The sequence below is a fragment of the Bos taurus genome, chromosome 2 (assembly GCF_002263795.3).
Source record: "Bos taurus isolate L1 Dominette 01449 registration number 42190680 breed Hereford chromosome 2, ARS-UCD2.0, whole genome shotgun sequence".
Taxonomy (NCBI): Eukaryota; Metazoa; Chordata; class Mammalia; order Artiodactyla; family Bovidae; genus Bos; species Bos taurus.
Window position 1 is genome coordinate 84,742,067 of NC_037329.1, and position 18,651 is coordinate 84,760,717.

The 18,651-nt window shown below is 38.6% G+C and overlaps 1 protein-coding gene and 1 long non-coding RNA gene across 3 annotated transcripts in view; one reads left to right on the forward strand and one right to left on the reverse strand.

Moving 5' to 3' along the window:
- HECW2 (HECT, C2 and WW domain containing E3 ubiquitin protein ligase 2) overlaps positions 1 to 18,651 on the reverse strand; it is a 446,473-nt gene that overhangs the window by 8,671 nt on the left and 419,151 nt on the right. For both annotated transcript variants that reach the window (XM_024981178.1, XM_024981179.2), the window contains 2 exons: positions 17,395 to 17,480; positions 16,261 to 16,373 (listed from right to left, as the gene is read on the reverse strand). In XM_024981178.1, coding sequence (XP_024836946.1) covers positions 16,261 to 16,373; positions 17,395 to 17,480 — 199 coding nt within the window. The remainder of the gene's footprint in view (positions 1 to 16,260; positions 16,374 to 17,394; positions 17,481 to 18,651) is intronic.
- Positions 12,697 to 18,242, forward strand: LOC112442802 (uncharacterized). Its single transcript, XR_003031103.2, has 3 exons — positions 12,697 to 13,576; positions 16,300 to 16,486; positions 17,078 to 18,242. It is a non-coding gene; the product is annotated as an uncharacterized lncRNA (long non-coding RNA).

Below are 18,651 nucleotides of genomic sequence, written 5' to 3' on the forward strand. Positions count from 1 at the left end.
AGCATTTTATTTGGAATGTACAACAGTTTGTTTGCAGGAGCTAAACAACTTTGCTTTTAAAAACTGCTCCTGAATTAATATGGAATTTTAGGAGCTGTGATCATTAACAGGCTGTTTTTACAAAATCACATGGTTTTAACCTTTTATTCTTATAAATAACTTTAATATTTATGAGATAAATATAGTTATACTCCTAGCTACAGTGTAGTGTTGTGGGAAGATTAGAGGTTTGCAGTTGGAGAAACTTGTTTGAATTTCAGCATTACCAAACAGCTGTGTGATTTGCAGTGAATTATTAAAAACCTTCCACTCAATTTCTCATCTATAAAATGAGAATCATATTATTTGTTTCAGAAGGATATGAGGATTAAATGAAATCATAGAAACACCATTATTTGTCTCAGAGGATATGAGAATTAAATGAAATCACAGAAACACACTTAATACAATGCCTGGCTTACAGTGTTTGACCAATTAATAAGACTTGCATTTTTAGCTACATTTCATTACCATCAAAAACATTTACTCTAATTGTCTTCATTAAATTGCCAAAGGATAATCATGACTCGTGGAAACTGAGATAACAAAGAGATAATAAATAAAGCAGGTGTGTGGCCACATAGCTTATTAAAAACGTTAACACGAAGGGCTCTGTCATATTAGAAAAACCAGGTCTTCCTCAGCTTACAATGAGGTTACACCCTTGTAAACTGAAAATATCATAAGTCAAAAAAGCATGTGATACACCTAACTAACTGAACATCACAGCTTGGCCTAGACTACCTTGTACATCTCAGAACACTTACACTGGCCTACAGTTGGGCAACATCATCTAACACAAAGCCTCTTCTATAATAAAGAGTTGAATATCTCATGTAATTTATTGAGTTTCAGAATGTTTGTATGGGTATGGAATGGTGGTATGTGTACCGTTTTTTTTTTTTTTTAACCCTGGTGATCACATGGCTGACTAGGAGCTCAGGCTCAATGATGCTGTCCAGCATCATGAAAAAGTATAACACTGAATATTGTTAGCCTAGGAAAAGATCATGACTCAAAACTAAAAATATGATTTCTACTGAAAGTGTATCACTTTTGTGTGTGTGTGCTCAGTCATGTCCAACTATTTGTGACCCTATCAACTGTAGCTCTCCAGGAAATCTTCCTGACCCAGGGATTGAGCCCACGTCTCCTGCATTGGCAGGCAGGTTCTTCACCACTGAGCCACCAGGAAAGTCTCATATCATTTTCAAACCACTGTAAAGTCAAAAAATTCTAAGTCAAACCTTCCTGAGTCTGGGACTGTCTGCACCAATATTAGGACACAGAAATAGAACTGGCTCAGAGTTTACAAGTTCTTAATATTACAAACTCTAGAATATATTGGGGGAAAATCATTTAATCAATCTTTGCAATCAAATACATTTTCATAAACTATTTCAAAATTGCATTTGACATAGTACATATTATACCTCCTTACATCTGAGCCTTAACTTGGGTCTCAAGAAGAATATTTTACTTTTTTAAAGAAACTGAACTAGCATACTGAAAGTCTCAGAAATGGTTTAAATATCTATCTTGTGTAAAACACTGGTATAAAAATACTAACTGAAAACTTTAAATCTGTTACAGGGAAAGGGGAGGAAGAAGCAGAGAAATGAAGTATATTTTGAATATAATTATCATCCAGGCTTTGTGCGTGAGACCCATACATTCATTATCCCATTAGACTAAAGACGGTACTTCTTTTAGATGAAATTTAAACACTTTCACTTCACTGGCTACCAACAAGGCTGAGACTCTTTCCCCAAGTCAGCTTATTTGTAACATTTCCCGTTTTGTGATCTACATGTTCATCTACTTGGCCCATTTATTTTTTCTTCAAAAATTTTTATTTTGATAAATATAAATCACATCACATTGATAACCATTATCAAGGACACAATTCTGTAGCATTAAGTACATTCACATTGTTCTGCAACCATCACCATTATCCATCTCTAGAAATTTTTTCTCTTTCCAAACTGAAAATCTGTACCCATTGAATACTAACTCCTATTTTCTTCCACCCCTGCAACCATCAATCTATTTCCTGTCTCTATGAATTTGACTACTCTAAGTACCTCATATAAGTGGAATCATACCATATTCATCCCTTGTGATTAGCTTATTTCCCTTAGCATTTTCCAGGTCCATGTTGTAGCATAGGTTGCAATTTCCTTTTTTCCCAGCTGAATAATATTCCATTGTTTGTATATATTATGTTTTGTTAATCCATTCATCCATTGATTGACACGGGTTGTTTTTACATTTTGACTATTGTAAAAAAGTATTTTTATGAATATGGGTTCCAATTTTTCTATATCCTCTCCAATACTTGTTATTTTTTTTAATAACAGTCATTCTTATGAGTGTGAAATAAATTTATCATCCAAAGTTTTAGGATTTCTTATTGACTTGTAAGAAATACTTCAAAATAAAGAGATTTACTCTTGTATTATCTCTCACTAAATTGCCAACATCCGCTGGATCATGGAAAAAGCAAGAGAGTTCCAGAAAAACATCTATTTCTGCTTTATAGACTATGCCAAAGCCTTTGACTGTGTGGATCACAATAAACTGTGGAAAATTCTGACCGAGATGGGAATACCAGACCACCTGACCTGCCTCTTGAGAAACCTATATGCAGGTCAGGAAGAAACAGTTAGAACTGGACATGGAACAACAGACTGGTTCCAAATAGGAAAAGGAGTCCGTCAAGGCTGTATATTGTCACCCTGCTTATTTAACTTATACGCAGAGTACATCATGAGAAATGCTGGGCTGGAAGAAGCACAAGCTGGAATGAAGATTGCCAGGAGAAATATCAATCACCTCAGATATGCAGATGACACCACCCTTATGGCAGAAAGTGAAGAGGAACTAAAAAGCCTCTTGATGAAAGTGAAAGAGGAGAGTAAAAAAGTTGGCTTAAAGCTCAACATTCAGAAAACTAAGATCATGGCATCTGGTCCCATCACTTCATGGGAAATAGATGGGGAAACAGTGGAAACAGTGTCAGACTTTATTTTTTTGGGCTCCAAAATCACTGCAGATGGTGACTGCAGCCATGAAATTAAAAGACACTTACCCCTTGGAAAGAAAGTTATGACCAACCTAGATAGCATATTGAAAAGCAGAGATATTACTTTGCCAACAAAGGTCCATCTAGTCAAGGCTATGGTTTTTCCAGTAGTCATGTATGGATGTGAGATTTGGACTGTGAAGAAAGCTGAGTGCTGAAGAATTGATGCTTTTGAACTGTGGTGTTGGAGAAGACTCCAGAGAGTCCCTTGGATTGCAAGGAGATCCAACCAGTCCATCCTAAAGGAGATCAGTCCTGGGTGTTCTTTGGAAGGAATGATGCTAAAGCTGAAACTCCAGTACTTTGGCCACCTGATGTGAAGAGTTGACTCATTGGAAAAGACTCTGATGCTGGGAGGGATTGGGGGCAGGAGGAGAAGGGGATGACAGAGGATGAGATGGCTGGATGGCATCACCGACTCGATGGACATGAGTTTGAGTGAACTCCAGGAGTTGGTGATGGACAAGGAGGCCTGGCATGCTGCAATTCATGGGGTCACAGAGTCGGACACTACTGAGCGACTGAACTGAACTGAATGTCTGAATCCTCCAATTAACTTCTTTTGCATACTTGGATTGAATGATGAATTTTAATTCATTGTGGTCTTGTGGTATGAAGAATTCTAAGATGATCTGCCATGACCCATGCCTTTGTATAATCCCTATCTTTTAAGTATGACAGGGGACCTGTATTTGTAACCAATAGAATATGGCAAGGGTGAGGATATATTGAAGATGTAATTAAGTCTCACATCAGTTTATTTTAAGTTAATTAAAAAGGTGATGATCCTGAACTTGGGCCTGACCTAATTAGGTGAGACTTTTAAAAGGAGCATCTAGAAATCAGAGTCTCACTGTTGCTAGATTTGAAGAGGTAGACTGCCATGAATTGTGTAGATTTAAGGAATAAATTCTATCAACAACCTAAAAGGGAGTTTGGAAGCAGGTCCTTCCCTAGTTGAGCTTCCAGATGAGAACGCAATCCAGCCGACATTTTGATTTCAGCTTTCAGATGCTGAGCAGAAGACCTGGCTCAATTGTGCTCGGACTCCTGATTACAGAAACAGTGACATAGTAACCATGTTGTTTTAAGCTGCTAAATTGGTGGTAATTGGTTATGCAGCTTTGGAAAACTGCTACAGGTCTCAATGTAGTAGTGTAGCCTAAGAAGAGGTAGTTAAGGGTAATAAGTGTAATATAGTAGCATCACCCCTATCAAGGGCACTGGTGGAAGCTGGGAGTCAGCAGCAGTCCTTTCATCCTCCCAGGTTTCTGAGCAAAAAAACAGGAACTCTGAATGTCTCTGCTGTTCAGTAACTTTTCCAGTAAATCCATAAGCCTGGATACTCATATTTTTAATTCAGTTCTCAATACAAAAGGAAGGACTGGACAACTTTTTTGATCCTCTTCAGTCACAAGACATAATCACCATCATTGATCCTCAACCTAAAGCTATCATGGATTCCTGAATTGCACCTGGTTGCACAATATATAGTTATCATAACAGAACTTTCCTTCTGAATAACATAAACAGCCCCTATGGAAAATGTTTCATGAGGATGGAGAAAGTATGTATTGTTGAGGGGGAAACTGTAGAAAGATTAAATGGTTCCCCCAAAGTCAAATCAAGAATAGACCACAATCTTGGGTTCCTAGGGGAAGTCCAACATTAAACTGAAAGCAGGGAAACTAATGCTTTGGTTTTTTCAGTTTTGGAAGCCTGAGTGTTCATTTCATCCTACTTCATGATTTTAAATTGCTAGTCCTCAACACCTTACCAGATTACACACATTTTGAGGACAGAAATTAGAAAAATAAAGCTTCAAATATTTTTTAAATGAATGACTCAATCAAAACATACAGGAGCTTCAGGGAAAATGGTCCAGATTTGGTCAGTTTAGAAAAGTCTGGGAGATACCAGGGGATTTTTCAGGTCCTCTAACCAACAAGTTCTATCTCAGGCTCACCACAAAGCAGAGATAGTCAGAGAGATATACGGGGAATTAATCAGAATCATCCAAGAAACTTGTTTACAATGGAGATTTTAGGTGCACCCCCTGAAATTCTACTTTAGAAGGTCTGGGGTGGGCCTAGGGATCTGCTTTTTAACTATCACTCTAAATGAGTCTGACGCAGGTAGGCTCTACTATTGGAGAGACATCAATTACATTAGAAATAAGATATCTATATTGGCTATTCTTAGCAGAGTTTTGTGTGCTTGCAAAAATTTCAAAACTCCTTATAAACAAGACAGCATTGCTAATAAGGAAATTGAGGAATCGTGTGGTTAAATAAATTGCCCAATATTTACCATCAACTTGCTGTGTGAGCCAAGAACAGGGGGAAAAAAAAGGCAAAACAAAACACAATCCTCTGAGGCTTCTCACACCCCCCTCTCCCACCCCATTCCATGTCCTAAGAAAACTCTAGCAGAAAATAACAGAAGGGCCCTTGGACTATGTTGATATTGGCAGCAAAAGCACATCCAGTTATTCAGTCTCAATAAAAGAACATTTTTCAAATCTTTCAAAGCCAGCCACACTAAGGCTATAATGAGTTTACCTCATTTTACTCTATGCAGCCAGAACCACTCAAGGAGGGCAGGTCTGAACTAGTCTTTGGGAAATCATGCTGGCATTAATATAAAGAAGATTTAAAAGCCCTCCAGACATCTGGTCTGACTTAATAGATCTCTTGGTGCTTTCTGGATTCTTTAAATGTTAACCAGGAGGTCATATGCTTAACCCTCTTTTCTTTCCTATAGATATAGACAAGTCGATTATCCAAATCCAGTGAGCCCAAAGAATCACAATTATATCTGGTTTCATAGATTGATTGATTAATGTGTTTCTGTATGTGTATGCATTTATAAATTGATTCTCCAAGAAGTGACTTTTGGAAGCTTATAAGGACTCAAAATATGAGGCAAAGAAGAAATTAGAATCAAGATTCTAAAGAGAGAATGAGAAAACCATGGGCTTCATTTTATCTAGTAGATATAGCCCTAGAAATAAAATGTATATAAATCTAATAAATCCTTTTTATTTGCATTATCATTTAGAGTGTGTTTTATCAGTACCCTCTTTTCAATTGGCAGTGGTGCCTAATCCTTCTGATTTGTTTCCCTACTCCTCTTTCAACCTTTTCATCGAGTAATTAATAAATCAAAAACAAATACTTAAAAGCATCCTGGAAAATCCCTAAAGTATATTAGAATATCACACTTTAATGTCATGATTTCTTTGGAAATAGGAGCATTCCTGACCAAGTTTACTTGTCAAGCTCAAATTCTCCCCATCTGAGCCTGGCTTTCCCACAAGGGAATCAGGTGTTCAGGCAGTCTTGCTGGCAGGGCAGCCAGGATGAATGGCCAGAGTCGGCCAGGAGCTGGGCTGTGAGGTGGGCAAAGAGGGGCTCTCTTCTTAGGCTCTCCAGGGCCCCCGCATCTGCAGACTCTCTTTGATTATGTACCCCTTTGAAGGCCCCATATTTGAAAGCTTGGCATTCCTATACAAAGTGCCCTGATGAATAAAAATTAATTTTTCAACTTACATTTCATTTATTCCTTAATTCATTGAGCAAACAAGTTCTGAGGTCATACTGCATGCCAGACATTGAGCTGTCCCTTAGTATATGAGAATGAATAATCTGGTCTCTGCCTACGAGATGTTTATACTCTGACAACAAAATGTGCAGGCAAATGGGACCTGCCAAAGGTTATGCAGTCTGCGCTCTATACTAGGGGTCTGAAATGCAGCCTACCTTTGACTCTGCTCAGCAACTCATAATCCCTAGCTCAGGGCTGCTTTTCTCCAGAAAACTGTAAGAAACCTTTGTCTACTCCAAAAAGACTCCTATGGGCCATTAGTGACCCTGCATACAACGAGTTACGAGTCTGCTCTGTGGAGTCAAGAAAGGCTTTAGAGAGGACACTATTTGTGCCAAGCCTTGAAGGATTTGTAGGTGTTGTAGGGTTTTTCTGGTTTAACAACAAAGAGAAGGACGTTCCCAGCAGACTGCCTGGAAGCGAGAGGAAGCACTGCAGGAAACTTGAGAACTAAAGTGCTTGAGTGACAGGAGCCCAGAATGGACGTGAATGCAGAGACCTTTTCCATCCATTCCATGCATTAAAGGCAGCTAGTGAGTGCGTGTGGAGCATGAGGTGGCACAGGCGCTGTTAAACACAACAGGCAATAGAGGAAATGGAGAAGGATGAAGGTGATGAATTTAGAGCTTATAACTGGCATGAGAAATACACAGTTACCAGTCACACAGAGTGACCAATTCAACTGAAGTGATTCAGTGATTGCTTTGTTAGCCTAAATTTATTAACACAAATAAAGCTATAACTTTTGTCATGACTTTTATAAATATTCACAATTTCTCTTTTATCGCCACTAATATTTTCTTAGACCATGGGATTTAGGGCAGGAATCCTCACTAAGACTAGTTCACAAGTATTTGTGCAATCCTGGTGGCACAGCACAACTCTGACTCTTACCAGGTGTTCAGTAAATGTGAAACAACGGAAAGGAATTCTATGGCACTTACTACACCCACTACCTGTGTGTGATACACCATTTGGCAATGATGTTGGTTATCTGTTGATTGAAATATCTGTTAGTCCCTTCTCTAGGTTTTAAAGTCCATGTTGACAAGAGATCAACTTATATCTCCCACAAGGTAACTAGTATCTAAAGGCTTATTAAAGGAATTAGATTACTAACTAATATCTTATTCTAAAGTCTTATTAGGTTGCCTGGGTTAAAATGAACTGGATCTATAAATACAGAGTAGAATGTTCCTCCTGAATGGGGGATAATCAGCAGAAGAAACTCTTCAAACTATGCCTGGTAAGCAGGTCATGTCTCACCTGTGGGTAGCCCTGGGAAAAGATGAAGAGTACATACTTTTCAAATGTAAGAATTTAAACCCAACAGAAGAAAACCCAGTAAGGAGTAGTTCCAGATTGAGAACTCAAACAAAATACAAATATCCTGGCTGGATACAGCACATTTCTTAAATATCTAAAAATTGTAAAATGCCAGGTGAGCTCTGAAGGCTAGGGATTAGTGACAACAGTCAAAACAGCTGAATTAACTGAATGATGTGTTAGGCATCATTTTAAGCACTTTGCCCATTGTAGGTGATGGCAAACCTAGGTAGCACATTAAAAAGCAAAGACGCCTATTATACAGAGCAAAGTAAGTCAGAAAGAAAAACACCAATACAGTATATTAATGCATATATATGGAATTTAGAAAGATGGTAATGATGACCCTACATGCGAGACAGCAAAAGAGACACAGATGTAAAGAACAGACTGTTGGACTCTGTGGGAGAAGATGAGGGTGGGATGATTTGAGAGAATAGCATTGAAACACGTATATTAGCATATGTGAAATAGATCGCCAGTTCAGGTTCGATGCATGAGGCAGGGTGCTCAGGGCTGGTGTACTGGGATGACCCTGAAGGATGGGATGGGGAGGGAGGTGGGAGGGAGGGTCAAGATGGGGAACACATATACACCCATGGCTGATTCATGTGAATGTATGGCAAAACCCACCATATTTAATATTTAATATTTACATATTTAATATTGTAAAGTAATTAGCCTCCAATTAAAATTTTAAAAAATACAAAAAAAAAAAAAAAAGCAAAGACATCACTTCACCAACAAAGGTTCATATAGTCAAAGCTATGGTTTTTCCAGTAGTCATGTATGGATGTGAGAGCTGGACCATAAAGAAGGCTGAGTGCCAAAGAATTGATGCTTTGGAACTGTGGTACTGGAGAAGACTCTTGAGAGTCCCTTGGACTGCAAGGAGATCAAATCAGTCAATTCTAAGGAAAATCAACCCTGAATACTTATTGGAGGGACTGATGCTGAAGCTGAACCTCCAACACTTTGGCCACGTGATGCAAAAAGCTGAGTCATCAGAAAAGACCCTGATGTTGGGAAAAGATTGAAGGCAGAAAGAGGAGAGAGCAGCAGAGGATGAGATGGTTAACAGCATCACCGACTTAATGGACATGAATTTGAGCAAACTCTGGGAGATAGTGAAGGACAGGGAAGCCTGGCATGCTGCAGTCCATGGGGTGGAAGAGAGTCGGACATGACTTAGCAACTGAACAACAACAAAACATCTCACTTCATCTCCAAAATGACTTTGTAATGTAATTACTAGTGCTTATCCCAATTGTTTAGATGAAGGTATAAAGACACAAAAGTGATTTTGGCATATCTTGTCTGGAATGGTCCAGAGTCATATGTTAAACTTAAGAGCTTACCAAAAATATTATGTGCTATGGCTTAGCATGACAGGCAAAGCCACATTCAATTCAAATAAGCTCCTTGTTCTCACAGGGTTAGATCCTAGAGAGGGGAGATAGTCAGTAGGTATACAATGACAGAACGTAAGTAAGTCCTAGACAGTAAATAAGGTATAACAGAATGATAGGTACACTGGGAGCAGAGCCTGGAGGGCCTTTCTGAGCACTGAGCTGAGTCCTTAGGGATGACAAAGCCAGTCACATGCAGAACCAGCAGAAAAGAGATGGGGCAGCAAGTTCTAGAGTCTTGAGGCAGAGTTAAGTTTGGTCAATTTGAGGAACAAGGAGGAGGCTGGTGGCTGCAGCAGGTGAGGGGAGAGCGTATGAGTGGAGGTTGGGGTAGTAGGCCAGACCAGGCCACCTACCTGGTAGTCAGTCCTCAGCAAGGAGTCTGGATTTTACTATAAGTCATTGACAAGTATAAGTACGGTAGGGAGGTGATATGGAGATTTCAGAAGCTCACTTTGGTTGCTGAGCACAGAATAAACTACAGTATGTATATACAGAAATAACCATGTAGACAGCAGGCTATGGCAATAGCCTCGTGGAGAGGGGCTTGTGAAGTGGACTATGGTGGTGGAAAGAGATGAGCCCAAAGTAGTTTTTGGTCCTGAAGCCACAGAGAAGGGGATGACCAAGTCCTTATCAGCAGTAATGTTTGTCATTCACAAATACATACTTTATGATTTACAGCTGTTGTGACCTGAAAGACTCGATTCTGTTGAAAGCAACAGTGAAAACTATCAATACTTTTACTCCATTTAGGAACTACAAATTATTTCAATAGTACTTTACATTATTTACTGCAGTTCTTTTTTTAGACAAAGTATGCTTTATGAACATTTTATCCATTTCCCAAGGTAAAGACCAATCCAAAAGGTATAGTATATTTAAGCATCTTTAATAAAGTAATACTCCTACTCATCATGGGTATATCTTTGTTAGCACATGCTGATTCAATGGCAGGATACAATAAAACCTTAAAATATTATTATTAGAGAGCATGAATTGAGTAAAAAGGAAGAAAGGGAAAGAGTGGGAGATGGCCTTATATAAGAGATTAAACCATGGAGCAGACAACTTTATTATAGAGAATCTTCTGCCAATTTCCTCTCAACCAAGGCCCCTCAGCTGACCAGCACATGGTGGGGAGTTGGGAGACCAGGGAGGGATGCCCCAAGACAAGTACAAAAACGAGGTGGCACCAAGGGATCCTTACAGTGTCTGTCTCTTGTTCTGAACTTTTTTTTAATTAAAGAAAGTGACATGAGCTCCTCACTTACTTTCCTATCTCCTAGTTTACAGTTCAATTTGCCAGTAGACAATGCTATCTGTACTAGAGGAGGAAGGGCTGAATTACTGATGACACTGTAAAGCAATATTTCATGGCACTGAAAGATGTTCATGATTAGTGATATTTGGTAAACAAAAAGCAGGTCATAAACAGTATATATGCTCTGATTGTATCTTGTTTTTAAATGTGTGTCATGTATGTGTATGCTGTATACAAATGAGTAGAAGTATGTTTAGAGGTTATCTCAGTAGTGGACTTTATATATTATTATTATATATTACTATAATATTTATTAATTATATTATAGTATATTAATGATATACTATAATGCATACTAATTTTATTATATATTTTATTATATATTACTATATATGTATTTATATTATATACCCATCTTTTTATTTTTAACTTCTTGGCATTTTTGTGAAAATTTTACATGGGTCTTCCCTGGTGGCTCAGATGGTAAAGAATCTGCCTGCAATGTGGGAGACCCAGGTTCAATCCCTGGGTTGGGAAGATCTCCTGGAGAAAGGAATGGCTACCCACTCCAGTATTCTTGCCTGGAGAATCCCATGGACAGAGGAGCCTGGCGGGCTACGGTCCATGGGATCACAAAGAGTCAGATATGACTGAATAACTAACACTTTTCACTTTTCTTTACATAAGATTAAAAAGTGAAAAAATGACTAGCAATACAGGGGTTAGGGAGTAAGAGGTACAAACTTATGTAAAAAATAAGCTCTAAGGATATATTGTACAACATTGGGAATATAGCCAATAATTTATAATAACAATAAATGGAGAATAATCTTTAAAATTGTGAACTACTATATTGTATACTTGTAACTTACATAATATTGTATTATCAACTATACATCAGTTAAAAAATTTTTTAATGAAAAAAATTTATCTTTAAAAATTATTTTATCTTTTAAAGTTCTATTCCACTGGAAAAGCTGTCTCCCTGAGACACTCATTTCTTTTTTTTTTTTTTTTTTAATTTTATTTTATTTTTAAACTTTACATAATTGTATTAGTTTTGCCAAATATCAAAATGAATCCGCCACAGGTATACATGTGTTCCCTCTCATTTCATAATTAACTCTTACTTTTTATTTTTTAATTTGGGTCAGCATTGCATTTATAATCATCTCCAGACACAGCCATTTTCTAAAATGAGTGTTTCCCTCTTCGGGCAAAACCAAACACTCCCCGATTACCACAGCAGCTCTCCCACTGCCTACCGGGCAAGAGCCTCTGGGAAGAACACATAAAGTCTACACCACCCTGGGAGAGAGGATCTGACCTGCATTTTCCTGGGGGCAAGTGAGCAGCCTGTTTTTCAGCATGTTTAAGAGACCATTTGCCATAAAGTGAATTTACAGTCTCCTAAGCCCATCAGAGCACAGGGGACAGGAAATCTACAGAAATGCAACATACAGAGCTAACTACCAACCAGGAAGCAGAGGAAGTGCAGTAATGTGTTCAAGTTAGACACCTCCACAGAGACACCGGCCTATCTCCATCATTATTTATCATCTGGTCTCTGGTTACTTTATTACCAAAAGACAGAAAAAGAGAGCCACAGATTCAACTTGTTCTGGCTTCAGAGACACCCCTATATACTTTAATACACTTTTTGGCCCACGTTGTAAGTAGCATTATTTACTGCTACCACAATGAGGACTAGGACGTCTGAGAGAAAAAGAGACTCATTTGCTTCCTTGAAAGGCTGAAAGGCCCTCAGTCATCCATGTCTAGAATAAGATGCCCTCCCTTCTGCTGGGGCTGCCTGTCCTTATCCTTTACAGCTACTTCCACTTCCACTTCTCCAGGGTACAGCTTCCCCTGCCTGACACAAGATGATGCCAGACTTCCTAGGGAATACACATTTTAAGGAAGAAGCATATCCATTCATTTTGTATCCAGCGTGTACAATGTCACATTTTTAATGTTAGACATCATCTCACAAATAAGAAAAAGAAATACATTGGGGTTGAATACCTTGGTACAGACCAGTTCTTTAGTTCTACGACTTAAACCTAGTAGGAAACAGCAGGAATGATGGCGTTAGTATATCTGTGCTGATAGTAGGAAAAAATGGGCTTAGTCATAAATACCATCTCTTTAGACCAGAGCCAATCTTAAAGATCTTTTTGGCACTTAACACGCCATGATGTGTTTCATGATGACAGTTATCAGTGAAGAAATCACTTCTGATAAAACTGTATGGTCATGAGTTGAAGTTCTCCTTTTATGTTTTTCTTCCAATGTACCACTTTTGTGAAGCAGATTGTAATAGTTTCAGCAGTATGGTGGCTCCCAGAAGAATCATAATAAAAGGTTTAAAAGAACAAAGAAAACATACTATCCTTAAGGACTTTCATGCACATTATTCTCAAAAATACTCCTTGAGCATGGCATTGTTATTTCTATTTTTCAGAGATGGATCCAGGCTTTTAGGATCACATAACTAGTGTATCAAAAGGCTTAAATCTTCACTTATATCTCCTAACAAGGCTATGTAAGTTGATGAACTGGTGAAGTAGAATAGTCAAGTACCTCTTTCTTCCCACTGGATCTAAAATATTAGAGCCTGTTACAGGCAACGTATGAAAATGGTCTGCTTGCCTGATGTGCCTCATATCACCTTTATGTATGACTTTTACAATCTGGGTAGAACTGGAATCTAGAACCTAGAGCCTCAGGTCACAATGAAGAAAGGAAGAAACAACAATGCCTGTTACCCAACTGTATGTATGCAATGCTATGAAGAACCCCACCATTTATGATGAGTCAAGTATATGAACTTCCTGGAACTCCGGGGTAAGTACACAAGTAAATATGGCCTGACCCCCAAGATTCTTCAGCAACCTGTCAGTGCTACTTATTGATGAACTGAACCTAACAGACCACCCTTTCCCTGGCCATTTAAAGGTGGAGAAACAGGCTAAGAAATCAAGTGGTCTTTTTTGGTCCCAGAGTCAGCTGGTGGCAGAGGTGGGCGAGAAATCCCAACCTCCCAAGAACTCCAGGTCTTCTAACTTCCAACCCTGCGCTGTTTCTAATAAGCTGCAGCCTGACATATATTACAGATGATGATGGCAGAAGTCATAATGGCAGCCATCATCAGCTGAGCCAGGGTCAGCAGTAAATGTTTTATATGCATAATTTCATTTAATCTTCAGAATTACTGACCTACAATGTAGATGAGGAAACAGAGGTTCAGAAAGATTAAGCAACTTCTCGAAGACTACACTGCAGGCAAGTAACAGAACTGGGGTAGAGCTTAGTCTCTCTGAAGCTAAAGTTTGTTGTTTACACCAAATTACCTTTCTTTGCTCACCAGGTTTGGTGAAAATTTCAGTGATTTAATATGAATAGCTGATATATATTCCTACTATTACAGTTTATTCCATCTACTTTACAAAAGTAAATCTTTACAAAAACAGATTTCAACAGAAAAAACACAATTCATCTTTCTTGCCTCTTTAATGCATCCTTGAGTTTCTCAGAAAGGTGAAAGGCCCTACTCAGAGAGTGTAAGTCTGCTTTTGTGTTGCAAATGTGGTTTAAGCAAGAAAAGCCATGTTTCAGACATAAGGAAAATAATATAAAATTCTTCTTTAAATAATGAAATTAAATCTTTTACATTTGGGACACAAGTCAGCTAGCTAATACTTAGATGTTTGCATGCAAGCACTTCTGTTCACAAATTGAGATGTACCCAAAGAGGTGGCTCAGGTCAGCCCTGAGTGAGCTCTATTCATTGCTCTCTGTATCTGTATTTTCAGCACCACTTTTTTACATGTTTATGCTTAGAACTCTATTCTTAAAAAACCAGTGCCTTACAACTGCTAAGAAGTCAGTCTGACTAATAAGTTTCTCAAAGTCATCTGTACAATTGTCTTGGTATCCCCAGGGGATGGTTCCAGAACTCCCTCAGAGATACCAAAATCCATGGATGCTCAAATATAAAATGGTGTATTATTTTCATCTAACCTATGCATGTCTTCCTGTATACTTTAAATCATCTTGTGTTCAGTTGTGTATGACTCTTTGTGACTCCATGGACTGTAGCATGCCAGGCTCCTCTGTCCATGGAATTTTCCAGGCAAGAATACTAGGGTGGGTTGCCATTTCCTACTCCAAGGGATCTTCCCGACCCAGGGACTGAACCCATGTCTCTTGTATCTCCTGCACTGGCAGGTGGATTCCTTACCACTGAGCCATCTGGGAAGCAAGTCATCTCTAGATTGCTTGAAATACCTAGTACAATGTAAATGCTAAGTAATGGTTTCCAGCATGCAGCAAATTCAAGTTTTGTTTCTGTAACTTTCTGGAAACTTTTCAAAAAAATATTTTTGACCTGTAGTTGTTGGGAATCTGTGGTTGGCTGAATCTGTAGATGCAGAAATCATGGATACAGATGGCTAACTGTACTTAAATGCAGGATAACATTATCAGGAACTTAATATCACTTGGGAAGATTTAACTTCCCCAGAAAGCAGTTTTATTATTAGTAAAATGAGAGGCAATCTGAAATCCTTTTTATTCAAAAATTCAATATATTACTGCTGATTGATAAAGGAGTTCTGAAACTAACTCTTCTCTGTTCCTCTTTATTTGCTCCCTGCTTTTCTTCTGCTTCAGTTCCAGTTTGCTCCATTCAACCCAGTTTTTAAATTCACAGATGCTGCCTTACTGGGAGAAGGCAATGGCACCCCACCCCAGTACTCTTGCCTGGAAAATCCCATGGGCAGAGGAGCGTGGTGGGCTGCAGTTCTTGGGGTCGCTAGGAGTCGGACATGACTGAGCGACTTCACTTTCACTTTTCACTTTCATGCATTGGAGAAGGAAATGGCAACCCACTCCAGTGTTCTTGCCTGGAGAATCCCAGGGACGGGGAGCCTGTGGGCTGCCGTCTATGGGGTCGCACAGAGTCGGACACGACTGACGTGACTTAGCAGCAGCAGCCTTACTAGTCTTTTATATTTATTAGTAGCAGCAGAAAAGCAATTTTTTCCACTCAAGGAAATATATCATTTTGTTATGAATGAGAGTACAATGCAGAGAGCATTCACAAGGTGGTAAGGCATGTATGATAGATTGAAGAGGCATATTTACATGATTTAATTTTCCTTAGAAACCACAATGGTCATTTTTAGTGAAGGGATTCGAAATAGTTACCAATGATAAACTTAAAACTAGAGCTTCTGAAACATAAACTAGAGCTACAAGTATGACAACATTGCTTCTCCTATCGCTAACAAATGCTTTGGTTCTGTTGTGTTTTGTATTTTAAGATATGTACATATGTACTTCAAGTATAATCAGGAATATCTTTCTTTACATCATTTAGAAAGGTAATCCAAGATCAATTCATTCTAAAAGCTTTTTCCACTCTTCCAAACTTTCAACATAAAAAAGGCAATAAGTCAACATACACTTAAGCTAAAGTTCCCCCCTAGAGCACTGTAGTGACAGTAAAGAAATGTTTTCTACTTTACCTGGGAAGAGCAGTGATTTTCCCCCATTTCTCCACACAGAATCTTCTTGGGCCATTACTGCCTCGGAGAGAAGCAAATCCTTCATAGGGAATGCTGGATGTGCCTGTAACAAACTATCAACCCAAGAAAACAGAAGGAGATGGTGAAGCCAAGAGATCAGTCTCTAGGAAAGGCATCAATTCATATACAGAGGCGCTGGGGAAGAGCAGCATGGTGCTCACTGGTGGTAAAGCTCAAAAGATAAAACCATAGAGACAGAATAACTATAATGTGAGAATTCTGACAAAGAGCTGGAGAATCCCAAGGAAGGACAGTGCATTATAAAGGGAAAGGGGATGTAGACGGTTTGTAGAAAATACACCATCCTATATATCCTTTAACTTAAAAGCTTAAACCACGGATACTTTCCATTAGAGATTAATAAAGTGGACGTGTCAACTAACCTAAGTCTACTTAGCATCAGTCCCTGATCAATTTGAGGTAAATGAAAAACAAAAAGAACTTATAGGCCTGCAAATTTGAGACTCAGAGCTATAATCCAAAGGAACTAAGATCCAGACTACTTGTAAGATTTTGTCTAAGCAAATAGAAGGCTTCCCCATGTCTGATATTTCTTTAGCTGCAATCAACAAACAAGTTCCCTGTATAACTATAACACCATAAGAAAATAATGAGTTAGTTTTCCCAGTATTCTTAAACTTCAATGTTATCTCACATTAGTGGAAAGTTAGATGGAAGAAAAGAAGGGACTCTCTATCAAGGAACTGGATCATTTCTTGATAAATGAGACTGAAGATTTATCTCTTTCTGTTGCCAGAGATGCTGGCCTGCAGAATACTTGGAGGGCCTCTGGATGAAGGGATCTAACTGCCCTGAAGGTGGATGTTGTTCTGAGGACTCTTGGACGGCAATCGGTACTTCCTCACAACTCTAATGAGATGCTTGGACTAGTTAGAGATGTTCTGCACAGTGATGGAACCAAAGAACCATGCAATCAGAAGAGTCTGAAAACAGTGTACTCAGAATATGCAGATAAACATGGGATATATTTACTGAGTATACTTAGCCATTATTAAAAATATGAAATTCCAACAAGAATTAATGCATTAAAAAGATTAACTAAAGGCATCTTACCTGTAACAACCTCAGTCGTTGTTCATTGTTGAATCTTTCCACTGCAGCCCAGAACCACCGAATTACAATGTGATTGTCATGATATCCTATCAAACCAATCATGAAAGGTAGTATTACTTTGAGTGTTCTATCTTAAGTCACTATGACCATGGCATGTCAACAAAAGACTCTCAGACATAAATCATCATCTTGGATTCGTTAAAGGTTATTTACAATTTTAGACGAAGGAATAACACTGTTAATGTGATCACATGAGTGTCAAAAGTAAAACAAAACACTAAATGGAACCAAGAAATCTGTTTCCATTTAGAGGTCACTAAATGAAACTAGCAGAGAGAACAAGTGAGTTATTGTTAACCATATCATTTTTGAAAAATATAGTTGCTGGTATTGGAAATGCTTGAAACTTTCATTCCTTCATTTAAGAAATAATTTTGTATAGGAGTCTGAGCAAACTCCAGGAGATAGTGAAAGACAGGGAAGCCTTGCGTGCTGCAGTCCACGGGGTCACAAAGCGTTGGATACAACTGTGCGCTGAACAACAAACCACCATGCCAAGCACTGTACTACGCCTGAGGGTTGAGGGAACAATAGCAGAGGAAACAGACCCGCACAGGGCTTCCGGTACAGAGAGAGACATAAATCAAATAATTATACAAATAAACATATATTGTAAACTATTTTAAAACTATATATAATGTTCATATTTTAAAATCAAATTACTTTTTGTTAACAAAAAGGGAAAATAATTATACTACTTTCATTCCTTCAATGAGTAAATTTCAAATAATCATCAACCTAAATGTTATTTTTATTCCACACTGCAGTAGAGTTTAATAAAATGTCAATAGTATCATCCCACAGGAGGATTAAGGGAGTAGCTGCTGCAGCTGCTGCTGCTAAGTCGCGTCAGTCGTGTCCAACTCTTAGCGACCCCATGGACTGCAGCCCACCAGGCTCCTCCATCCATGGGATTCTCCAGGCAAGAATACTGGAGTGGGTTGCCATTTCCTTCTCCAATGCATGAAAGTGAAAAGTGAAAGTGAAGTCGCTCAGTCGTGTCCGACTCTTAGCGACCCCATGGAGATTCTCCAGGCAAGAGTACTGGAGTGAAGGGAGTAGCAGTGGATTCCCAAAACTCAATGGAGAAAAATTAAGTTCAGAGAGAAGGTGGACAAAGATTATAGCACAGTTAGTGATTCAGACCAGCTGAGTGACATATTCAGTGTGCAGAGAGCTACTCTAATTCTGAATCAG